General features: G+C 39.2%; 1 protein-coding gene across 2 annotated transcripts in view; it reads right to left on the bottom strand.

Annotated features, from left to right (window-relative positions):
- The window catches only part of kctd7 (potassium channel tetramerization domain containing 7), a 10,482-nt gene extending 1,657 nt beyond the window's left edge, over positions 1 to 8,825 (bottom strand). The window contains exons 1-3 of one of the 2 annotated variants that reach the window (XM_037687845.1): positions 8,514 to 8,825; positions 3,391 to 3,560; positions 842 to 1,020 (exon numbers count right to left, since the gene is read on the bottom strand). In XM_037687845.1, coding sequence (XP_037543773.1) covers positions 842 to 1,020; positions 3,391 to 3,560; positions 8,514 to 8,825 — 661 coding nt within the window. The remainder of the gene's footprint in view (positions 1 to 841; positions 1,021 to 3,390; positions 3,561 to 8,513) is intronic. The other variant, XM_037687846.1, reaches the window with a different exon arrangement.
- Positions 8,826 to 12,530: the final 3,705 nt, after the last annotated feature.

Below are 12,530 nucleotides of genomic sequence, written 5' to 3'. Positions count from 1 at the left end.
TCTGCTCATTGTAGCTCGTGTTCTGCTCATTGTAGCTCGTGTTCTGCTCATTGTAGCTCGTGTTCTGCTCGTTTTAGTTCATATTCTGTTAATTTTAGCTCGTGTTCTGCTCATTGTAGCTCGTGTTTGGCTATTTTTAGTTTGTTTTCTGTTTATGTTCTACTCATTTTAGCTTGTTTTTCTCTTTTTAGTTCGTCTTCTGCTCATTAGATCATTTTAATGTGTTCTGCTCTTTTTAGCTCGTGTTCTGCTCTTTTTACCTTGCATTCTGTATAATTTAGCTTGTGTTCAGTTTATCTTTTGCTCTGTATTTTAGTTTGTTTTCTACCCGTATTACAGTGTTTTGCTCATTTCAGCTTGTGTTCTGCTCATTTTAGCTTGTGTTTTGATTTGTTCAGCTTTGTAGTTATTCTAAATTATCATAAGCCGTTTGATTTTACAGTTCTGTCCTCCTGGTGACGGTCTGTCTTTGGGTTTTACACTGAAGTCTGTGATTATTAAAGCACTTTGTTCAACGTGTTAAATTTTAAATGTGCTCTATAAATAAAACAGCTCGACTTTAGCTGTTCATGAAAGCTTGTGTTTTATTGTACGTACCTCAAATCATGCCTGAATAATTCATGGTAAAAGCTGTGGAGGAGGATCTGAATGAGTGTTTCTTCCCTTTCTAACCAGACGTGTGTTTTTACTCAGGATATATTTAATGTTTTGACTCAGTTATGTTTTTGGCATAAAATCAGAAGAAGTACTTTTTTTATTTGACCAAATCAAACTGCTTCCTTCTCGTTGCAGAGGATGATGACACATTTTTTTGTTATTTAGTGCAGGAGATCCACTCTACCTTTATAGTACGGCAGCAGATCGAGGAAGGCTTGTCGGACCTTCTCTCCTGTGAGAGGCTGGATGTCCTCCAGGCTGTCCATCAGCGGCCCGATGGAGTAGTACTGAGCCTCCCTGTGGACCGCTTGGACTCGGTCCCGGTGAGGAAGCTCTCCTTCACGCAGGAAGTTCAGGACGTCCCTTCGGATTGAAACATTTTGTGTCAAATCACACAGGACGAGATACAGAAATTACCTAAAGATCTGCGTTTACCGATTAACGTACCAAATAAAGTTGGCTTCAATTCGATTTCTGCTTCTCAGCAGCAGAAGCTTCAAAAAGCCAACCGGGATGTGATGGTTTATTTTGCATTAAGTGAAAAAAAACAAACGCCAGTCTTTAATGTTTTTATTTTATTTGCATGTTCCATCTCTCGTTCGTCTAACTCCTGATCTTTAATTACACTTAAAACACACGTTTATCAGTCAACCTCAGCCTCCTGTTACATAAATCACACATCTCTGCTCGTTATCACATCCATATTTAAAGAAATTTGCTTTTCCTTTTCAGAACATCTAGCACAGAGACTCTGGGGATTGTGAAGCTGCTCCGGTCCAGGCTGACGTTTATTTTTGTACGCTCACGGTGCCCAGAGGGTTTGTTTCTACACTGACGACTTCCTCTCAGTGATTGTGGTTTTCACACCTTGGCCAACCGGATATTTAAAACTATTTACATAAAAAAGGAGAGAAGCCAGAAAAAAAAACAATAAATAGTATCAAAACTGTTTCTTCGCTACATCCCTTTAGGTTTGAACGTTTCTTTTTCTATTTAAGGCTTTGTTTTCCTCCAGGTGCTTTTTTCATTTTCAGCAGCTACGTTTCTGACTAAACTAAAAAAAGCAGCATCAAGTGGTTGTGTTATATCATCAAGTTAAAAAAAGAGCTAATGGGGCATCTCAGGTGAGAATAAGAGACATAAATAATCTGATTTTACACCGATGTGATCTTAATAAAAGATGTAGAATGCGCAGCAGATGCTCACCGTGTCTGATTTTCCACTGGTTTCTTGTTTTAAAATCACAGTTTGTTGTTTGTAAAATGGCCCAATGTCCCGCACAAATCCACATGTACTGTGGCTGTTTTCAGCTGAATGTAATGAGAACATGAGACTAGGCCTGTCACGATAACTAATTTTGCTGGGCGATTAATTGCCTCAGAAATTATTGTGATAAACGATAATATTGTTTGAAATTTGACAATAATTAGTAATTTTTGCCAAATTTAAGAAGAAATATTTGTTTTGCATGTAGTACCTTTTTTGACCACTGGATGGCAGTATAAGACTTTTTGAACTGAAGGATGGATAGTGAGGGAGTGAGCAGCGAGTCTCGAAGTAAAATGGGAGGGAGGCCCCTTGACGTGACATGGGCTGTCTCTCTTCGGTTCTCAAAATGTGGACACAGTGTGGTTTGAGCTCTTTAGCATAGCATTTTTCACACAAAGCTTTTAATTTAAAAAAAAATGAGTAAACAAGTTCTCAGCTTCTTTTTGCAGAGAAAAACAACATTTTATACAAAGGCACGGGATTCAACCGTGAATTTTGGAGCTTTGACAAGACTCGTTTTTTTCCCCCTGAGTTCGGCCTGTTAGCTTAGCTCGTAGCTTAGCTTTTCAGCTTAGCTACTTCCAAAAAACGTGATTTTAGATGGTTAAAATGGATTTTAAAGCAAAAAGAGAAAGGGAGGGGTCAGTGAAGAGCACCAGAGGTGAGTCTTTTGTCATCCAGTGTCTTCAGACACGAAAAAACGATAAAGCCAGTAAATGAAAACGAGGTCGATAATTTGCATTTATCATGGATTAATTGATTTATTGTTTATCGCGACAGGCCTATTCCAAATGACAAATTTGAACAACTACGTATCGTTTTTAAGCTTTTGAGTAGAATTAGAAAATAATACCTCAATATTGAAAATATCATTGTGACTCATTTTTCTATTATGGGTCTCTTGTTTTATCTAGAGACAAATGGAAGTTGGCACAAAGTTGAAAGATTCCAGTATCACTTTGAAAAATCAAATAAATTATTGTCAATTAGCTGCACCCGTTCAGTAGCCCCCCCCCCCCCATCTTTATTCACCCCTGCTCACACTTCCATAAAGTAAAATGACTCAGCCGTAATAAATCCCACCATGTCACTGCTGAGACGCCGTTAATCCCGCCTCAGATAAATCAGCAGAGCGTGTCGGATCAGCAGCCCATAAGAAAAAGCAGCAGCTCAGAAATAGATTCGTAAATCAGTTCAGAGCGCCGGCAGAAGAGTCCAGTTTGCTTGACTGAATTATAGATTCATGGATGCCTGTCAGAGTATAATGAGCTGCCTTCAGCAACTTGAAGACCTCTCAGATTACAAACTTTCTTCTCCCACTCATAACCCTTTTATGTACTGGATACTATTACAAAAACATGACAAAATAAAAGCTCTTATTGTGATAAAGATTGCTTTGTGTCAATTTAGAGGTCATGTTTCAATATTTTTTTTATTTGCTTGAGGGTCTAAAACGAGACTCACGCAAAATACGTTCCGTCGCGGTCGATGAAGTAGCGTCCCTCAGTGTCCCGTGGGATGTAATGACGCCCGCTGAACATGGCGGCCAACATGGTGTCCTCGTACCGCCGCAGCGTGGACAGACGTGTGGTAAAGTACGTGCCCCCCACGTTCAGAGAAATGACCTCTGGAAGCTTGAAAAATCAGGAATAAAAAGGATGAGAGGGGAAAAGAGGGACCAAAATGTTTGATTTTCTGCACAACGTAACAAAAGGTTACAAAAGAAACCTGTTGCAAGATTAGCTTCTTTTTAAGGATTATTAGTCAAAGCATCACATTTATCAGTTTGTTTTTCAATGAGGTGATCATTACTGATGACATTTTCAGATAAAAACATTATATCGGAGCTACAGTTTGGATCTTTACAAATGTACAGATTTATGCTTTACCAGAGCTGAGGTTTATTTATTCAATTAAAACTAGTTTAAAAAAAAAAACTTTGGGGGTCTGGGGTGTATGTTGTGAATAACTACAACCACATCAAATTCTACCAAAACATCTGGAAAATGTATTGAGCTACAGCTGCCATCTTACACTGGGTCGACTTCAAGTTATTCAGCTGTAGATATACATCCAAAGATTGCTCTGATAGTTTAATTCAACTCTGTGTGAAGTTTGATGAGATATTTTGGCAAAAGACAAGCACAAATATCATCATCTTACGCCCTGTTTCCACGTGAATGATCTCTTGGTTGTGGAAAAGATACGTGTTTGAATGAGAAGGGGTTCTCTGCAGACCAAAAGTGGGCGTTTCTAGAGGACAAACACTGATTGGCTGGCTGTATTTGCTGCTCTTTAGGTAAGTTACATCAGCTTTTTGTTAAAACTGAAGGTTTTTAAAAAACTGTGTTTTATCTGCTGTCAAACACAAGAAGATCCTCTTTTGTTCTTGGTTGTAGCTGCACCTGACACAGGTTGGCTTGAGTGTGGTCTGGTACAATAAAATATGAAACATCTGAAGCACAACCTGCTCCTATTTGTCAAAAAGTCTGGTCTCAATTAAAGATCATGAGTCTTGTAACGAGATAACGGCCCAAAACAAAAGCTAAAAACTAAATTTGCTCTTTAGAAGTGTCTTCTACAGGTCCTTCTCAAAAAATTAGCATATTGTGATAAAGGTCATTATTTTCCATAATATAATGATAAAAATGAAACTTTCATATATTTCAGATTCATTGCACACCAACTGAAATATTTCAGGTCTTTAATTGTTTTAATACTGATGATTATGGCATACAGCTCATGAAAACCCAAAATGCCTGTCTCAAAAAATTAGCATATCATGAAAAGCTTCTCTAAACAAGCTATTAACCTAACCATCTGAATCAACGACGTAACTCTAAACACCTGCAAAAGATTCCTGAGGCTTTTAAAAACTCCCAGCCTTGTTCATTACTCAAAACCGCAATCATGAGTAAGACTGCCGACCTGACTGCTGTCCAGAAGGCCATCATTGACACCCTCAAGCAAGAGGGCAAGACACAGAAAGAAATTGCTGAGCGAATAGGCTGTTCCCAGAGTGCTGTATCAAGGCACCTCAGTGGGAAGTCTGTGGGAAGGGAAAAGTGTGGCAGAAAACGCTGCACAATGAGAAGAGGTGACCGGACCCTGAGGAGGATTGTGGAGAAGGGCCGATTCCAGACCTTGGGGGACCTGCGGAAGCAGTGGACTGAGTCTGGAGTAGAAACATCCAGAGCCACCGTGCACAGGCGTGTGCAGGAAATGGGCTACAGGTGCCGCATTCCCCAGGTCAAGCCACTTTTCAACAAGAGACTGTGTCAGAAGCATCTCACCAGGGACTGCTGCTGAGTGCTCCAAAGTTATGTTCTCTGATTACAGTAAATTTTGCATTTCCTTTGGAAATCAAGGTCCCAGAGTCTGGAGGAAGAGAGGAGACACAGAATTCACATTGCTTGAGGTCCAGTGTCAAGTTTCCACAGTCACTGGGGTGTCATTTCATCTGCTGGTGTTGGTCCACTGTGTTTTATCAAGCGCAGGGTCAATGCAGCTAGCTATCAGGAGATTTTGGAGCACTTCATGCTTCCATCTGCTGAAAAGCTTTATGGAGATGAAGATTTCATTTTTCAGCACGACCTGGCACCTGCTCACAGTGCCAAAACCACTGGTAAATGGTTTACTGACCATGGTATTACTGTGCTCAATTGGCCTGCCAACTCTCCTGACCTGAACCCCATAGAGAACCTGTGGGATATTGTGAAGAGAAAGTTGAGAGACGCAAGACCCAACACTCTGGATGAGCTTAAGGCCGCTATCGAAGCATCCTGGGCCTCCATAACACCTCAGCAGTGCCACAGGCTGATTGCCTCCATGCCACGCTGCATTGAAGCAGTCATTCATGCAAAAGGATTCCCGACCAAGTATTGAGTGCATAACTGAACATGATTATTTGAAGGTTGGCGTTTTTTGTATTAAAAACACTTGTCTTTCATTGGTGGGATGAAATATGATAATTTTTTGGGACAGGCATTTTGGGTTTTCATGAGCTGTATGCCATAATCATCAGTATTAAAACAATTAAAGACCTGAAATATTTCAGTTGATGTGCAATGAATCTGAAATATATGAAAGTTTCATTTTTATCAATACATTATGGAAAATAATTACCTTTATCACAATATGCTAATTTTTTGAGAAGGACCTGTATAAGATCTGATCTATGAAAGGAGCTGAAACATGGAGTGGGGTTGACCCTTAAAATGTGAGACAGCTGAGGAATTTAACCAGTAAACAGAAATACCTGCTCCAGTTGCAGAAATCTGACAGAAACTGACAATCACTCATCTGCAGTGACTGCAGGTTGAACAAGAAAATCAGAGTCAGAGTTTCTTTATTGTCATTCGAACCTCATGTGGTACATGTGGTGGAGCGAAATTATGTACACGGGGTCCCAGTTACATCCAACAATAAAATGTATAAGAAAAACAGTAATAACATCTAAGATATGAACTAAGAAAAACATCAACTAAATATACACTAAGCACTCATAACATAAAACATTGAACATCAGCACAAACATGAACATGAGTCTGTGAGCAGATGTGCACGCATGAACACATCAACATTGAAACAAATGTGAAGTTAAAAGGAAACATCCTTCGTCCCAAAGCCAGTTTAAGTATCATTAATATTTTGGTTACTTGATTTTTCTTTATTTATGAAATTATTGTAATGATTTTCACATTATTCAACAACCAAAACGGATTTTGTTTTTTTGCTCTTATTTTGAAATGTAACCGGAAGTTCTGTGTTAAGAGAAGTTATGGAGACACCGCTAATGTCTAACCGGTTAACACCATAGATATAATGCGTCTGTGGTTAACACAATCTGCCAATAACGCCTTGTTTTTTTCCGTCCAATCAGATGAGACCCTCCAGATACGCCTTTTTTCTTATTGTCCAATCATATGTGGCCTAGATACGCCCTTTTTTCTTATTGTCCAATCAGATGCGGCCCTCTAGATACGCCTTGTTTTTACCGTCCAATCAGATGAGACCTTCCAGATACGCCTTTCCGTATTTGTCTGCAGAGATACCTACTTAGTTGGAATGGTATCTGCTGTAGTTTCCATGCCAGGTCAGTAGGTGGAGCTGTGATTTTGTATTCCGACGACACGAGCAAACTCTTCTGTCTCAAGCAAGAAAACAGTCACATCGAATTGGTGGATATACGAATGCTCGTTTGGACCGAGGATGAGGTGGTGTTGCTCCTACACGTTGAAAAGGGTGAGCAGCACGAGCAGCACTCTGCTATCCGCCACTGATCATCTACTTGTACAAGACATGGAATCAAAGCATTTTGGTGTCAGAGAAAACAAACACTGTTGTTGTGTAGGAACAATATATCGGTACATTAGAAACTCTAGTTTCACGTAAGAACAGTGTTGTGTGAACATAGCGTGATAATCAACACTAGTTTGTCGGTTATTGAATCCCCCTGGCTAAGGATCAGACCCTCAATGAATCAAGACTCACGAGTCAGAGATCCTACACGTTCTCTGGTAGACTGTCGTCCGCGAGTTCGCAACTTCACGGAAAGCAGTGGAATCCCCCAAAACAGAGTAAACTCATATAGGTCGTTTACATGTGTTTCGCGTACGAAGGGGGTGTGGTGGTTCAGAGGTAGAGGATGCAAGCCTGTGATCAGAAGGTCACTTGTTCGATCCCCCGGACAGACAACATCAAAATGTGGGTGGGAAAGGCGAAGCACCCACACCTGCCTCCACCTTCGTTTGCCTTGAGCAAAGCCATTAACCCCACCATCTGCTCCCCCAGGCGCCCTAGATGGCAGCTCCCTGCTCCACACAGAGGGCTGTGGTAGCTCACTGGTGTCAACCAGCATAAAAGAGGAGGGGGGAAAAAGTGTTGCACATACATTTAACATATATATTTGCACATTGCACTTTTTTACATTTGTTTTGTTTCATTATTTGCATGTTTTTTATATATATATATATATATTATTATTATTATTGGTATGCAGAACTTGTAAAATAAACAACTGATAATGCAAATGTTTTTTGGCAGCGGGGGGAGGAGGGGGGCAGCATGCAATTCAATTTCACTTCAGTTCATTTATATAGCGCCAAGTCACAACAGAAGTCATCTCTGGGCACTGAACAGAAATATTAATATATAAAAATAATATTTTAACATTATTTATCTGAGGAGCAGACTGCTTTGAGTTGAACTACATCGCAGAAATCTCATCTTGAGCAAGCGTGAGTCCTTAAAGTGAATTTACCACCTCACACACAATCTGCGCGGTCTGTTGTGCTTCAAGGATCCGGGTGACAGAGAGGCCACGTGACACGCTGCCAGCCAATCATCACAGGGCTCTGCGGCTGAACCAATCACAGCGCGCCGTATAAATAGCAACACAAACAGCGAAGTTATTTGGAGTAATAATGTGTATTATGGTTGAACTGCGTACATGCTAATAGTAACGAAGAAACGCCATTAAAAAAAAAAAAGTAAAATTCACTCTCTGTAATTTGTCAATACAATTGTGCCAATTCTGTGTTGTTTGCTGGATTGTGTGTGTGATGTAGTGTTCCGAAGCGGCCTACCTCCTGACCCTCCTGCACCTGGCTGTTCAGCGAGGACCGGAGCGTTTTGGTGGGTGAGGGGGAGGCTGGCTTCCGGGCACCTTCCTCCTCAGCCGGGACCGAGCTTGACACGGCATCGCTCGGTTTGTCCGTTTCCCCCGCGGCCGAGAACACCACCATTACTTTGGGCAGAGGCAGCGTCCGCCTCTCTTGAATGAACCGTCTCACCCGCGTAGTAGCGGCGGGTATCGGGCTGAAGGAGGAGAGGGGCTGGCGCTCCCTGCCGCTGCAGCCTTCGGAGCCGTTGGAACCGCTCGAGCCATTCTGCTGCATGCACGCGGGAAGGGCCGGCGTTCGGCGCGCGAGGACAGCCGAGCCACAGCGCACCAAACGTTGGCCAGGACAACACAAACAACAACAACAACACAAGAGAGGGTGTGTCTCCAGCAGCTGCGAGACTTCAGCCCACGTTACATCGAACCAGAGGCAACGAAATGTCGCCTCCTGCGATTCAGCGCGTTAATAGCACGAGCAGTATGCTAAACATCTGAACATAAGCAAACTGCACTTAAGCTCACGCGACTTTACGTGCGATGAATACCTTGCAACGTCATCACGTCATGACTGAGAGCAAAATAATAACACATCAAACTACTGGACTTTGTGCTATTTTAACCATTCAAATGTCAAAATGTTTGTGAGTTTTAATTTTTTTGTTGCTTTTATACTTTTTAATATATTACTCTAACTTTGCTTGTATAATTTTTCCTCATAAAAAAAAACAAAAAAAAACAATGAGATGTTTTCAGTCCCTTGAAAAACATTGTTCTCTTGTAGCTTCTAGCCAGCTTTTTGACACATCAGTTAGTCTTTTGATCCCTTTAGTTTTTAGCAAATGTTTATCTTCATTGCTATTTTTCTCTGTTTATGATACATTTAGCTCCTGTTTTTATTTCCTGATGCATGCTCAATAATCCAGGTAGAAAAAATCTCTGGAAGGGTTCAAAAAATAAACAAACAAACAAACAAGCAAAAAAGTGGAAACATTTCGTCTTTCATCCAAAAGACTTCTTCAGTCATGTTTTTATTATTTTAGCTCTTAACCACAGTTTGGCAAATTTTAGCTTTTAATTTTTTTTATTTAATAACCCAATTTATTTGCCTGACTTTAATTGTTTATTAATGTACCCAACATTGATGCTGATGAACAAAATCTTATTTATCTTAATGTGGGAGAAAACAAAATCAGCACTAAAAGATGTTACCAGTTTAGTGAGAAACAATAGTGTATTTGTTTAGTTTGTTGCTTGTAATCAATCTATGAACTATATGTTGTAAAATAAACCTCTAATAATGTGAATGTTTATGAAGCATTAACTATTGAGATCCATTTTTCTTCTGTACGTTTTTTGGCATTTTTCTCGTTCCACAGTTTTTGGCCTGTATCATTTATTAAAACGTTCAGGATAAGGGTGCTGTGATTTTTGGTATAGTGCAACTTTATCTTTTTGAAATATTTAGCCTTTTCTGTCATTTTTTTCTCTTAGGAAATGAATTGAGCTCATTTGACATCCTTCATATCTTTAGATCTGTTCACAACTTTTTACTGCTCCTTTCACATTTTGCTCTGATTTGGCTTCTTTCAGCTTCTTGTGCAAATTTAAACTTTTTCAGCTACTTTCAGCAGTTTTTTTTTTTTTAATCATTTCAGAATATTTCATCTACATTAACTTCTTTCATCTAATTTCAGCTTGTTATGTTCCTTTCAGCTTATTTCTGCAAGTTTCATCTTTTTCTGCTATTTCAGCTATGATTTAGCCGTTTTTGGGGCTGATTTGAGCTTTTTTCAGATAATTTCCACACTTTATGCTCATTTCTGCTTCTTTCAACTTAATTGCGCAAACGTGTTCTTTCTGATTTCTTCTGCTAATTTAAGCTTGTACTAGCCTTTCGGACACCTTTTTTTGTATTTTTTAGCTAATTTCAGCTCTTTTCAGATAAATTCAAGTTTTTCATGATACTGCTCTCAGCCTAATTAACTTCTTAATGCTAATTTAAACTATTTATGCTCCTTTCAGCTTTTTCTGCTAGTTTCAGCTTTTTCAGAAATTTCAGCTACTATTTAGCTGTTTTTGTGCAAAATTTAGGTTTTTCAGCTAATTCCATGTTTGAGCTCATTTCAGCTCCTTACTTCCTTTTCATAGTTTAAGCTTCTTTCTGCCTTTTCAGCTACTTTTCAGCTATTTTCTTTGCTAATTTCATTTTTTTAGCTAATTTTCTAGTTTTTGTGCTAATTTCTGCTTATTTAAACCTAATTCAGCAAATATGTTTCAGCTAATTTCAGCATTTTTTTTTTTAGCAAGTTCTTGAGCAAAAAGCATCCACACTGCATTTTAGCAGGAAATGCAATTTCGCTAGTTTATTTTTGAATATATCGAATTTGCTTTGTGTGTGACACAGGCTAACAAAAACAATTAAAATGTTTAAACATATATATTTTTTTTAGACATGAAAGAGAAATACTGAATAAATTAGCTTAGCGATAGCCATCTCAACAGCTAAAAGCCCTTTGCTAAAGCCCCTACAGCTAGCCTTCTAAACTTCTTCTTGTGATAGAACGAGCTAATCTTGTGCCAGATAATCTAACTTGGACACATGTGTTTGAACTGACATGGCTTTTGTAAAAGAGCAGCCACTGTTTGTCAACTGCACATTATGATGAGAGCTTAAAATGAAGACACCCGGCAGAACGAGCTGCTCATTAGTCATATTTTGTGACCACTAAAAACCACACGGGTATTACAGACGAGCTTGACGGATGTGGGGAGGTTGTGCTGAAAGAGGAAGCTGGGCTCAGTCTGCTGCTGTTTGAAAGAGGTGAAGAATGAAGGCAGCTGGACCTCTGAAGGTAACACGGCAACATGTCAGATAAGACCGGTTTTATTCACGTTGGGGTTGTTTTATTGTTTTATAGTGTCTTAAAAGTGAACGCTTGTGTTTGACCTGGCTGGAGATTTGTGTGTAAATCTGGCCCTGGAACCAGACGATCACTAACTGAGTCTTGTGGCCAAAAACTTCCATAAAATTATTATTGACAAACTTGATCAAATCCAAACCCAGTGCAGGGAAGCTTATTTATTCAGCTCAGCTCTAATTAACTTCATGCTATTAAGTAAAATAAGTGTTTTCTCCAAACAAATGCATAAAAAGTGTTCCTATCTACCAATATTTACCTGCTGCCCTTGGGTCAAAAGGACCCATGAGGCCTAAAACTGGTGATTTTGACCCAAGGACAGCAGGAGGGTTAACTAATCTAATAATATACACACCGTTTAGTATTATGCAGTAAAAGACCGTAATACTTTTTAAGTATTTATGAGCTAATTCACGTTCGGTTTAGCGGACAGGGTTGCAGCTTAGCCTACATTATATTTAAGATTTTATCGCAGAATAAATCTTTTAAACCAGAGCTAAAGTACAAGGATGCAGAACATTCAGTTCTGTGCTATCATCATACAATTCATTATGTCAGAATTTTAATTGTCCGCATAAATAAAAAGGCACGAGTGGTTAAAATAAAAATTCACGTGTTTTATTTGAAGTAAATAATACAAAACTTGGAAAATAAAGGAGAGCTTCATGATTAATGTTGGCTTCAAAAAGCCAAAAAGTGACTACCAGGAAAACTTTAAAACACCTTTATAGTAATAAAACTACCTCTTCGTGTGTCCACGTTTAATCCTTTTCTTTATATTTTATTAGAAAATCCTCTAATTACTGAAGTCAGAATAGTTTTCAGGCTTTTTAAAAGTTTAAACTTTACCGGGTTTTTTTATTTTTTAGATTTTATTTATTATTTATTAACCTTTATTTAACCAGGCAAATCTCACTGAGATCACAGATCTCTTTTGCAAGGGAGGCCTGAAGGCAGACTAACATACATGTTTATGGTCTGTGGGAGGAAACCGGAGTATCTGGAGAAAACCCACGCAAGCACGAGAAGAACATGCAAACTCTACACATATACATATATGCATA

This window comes from Nematolebias whitei, chromosome 14, assembly GCF_014905685.2.
Source record: "Nematolebias whitei isolate Nwh7 chromosome 14, NemWhi1, whole genome shotgun sequence".
NCBI lineage: Eukaryota > Metazoa > Chordata > Actinopteri > Cyprinodontiformes > Rivulidae > Nematolebias > Nematolebias whitei.
This window is presented reverse-complemented; position numbering and strand designations above follow the sequence as displayed.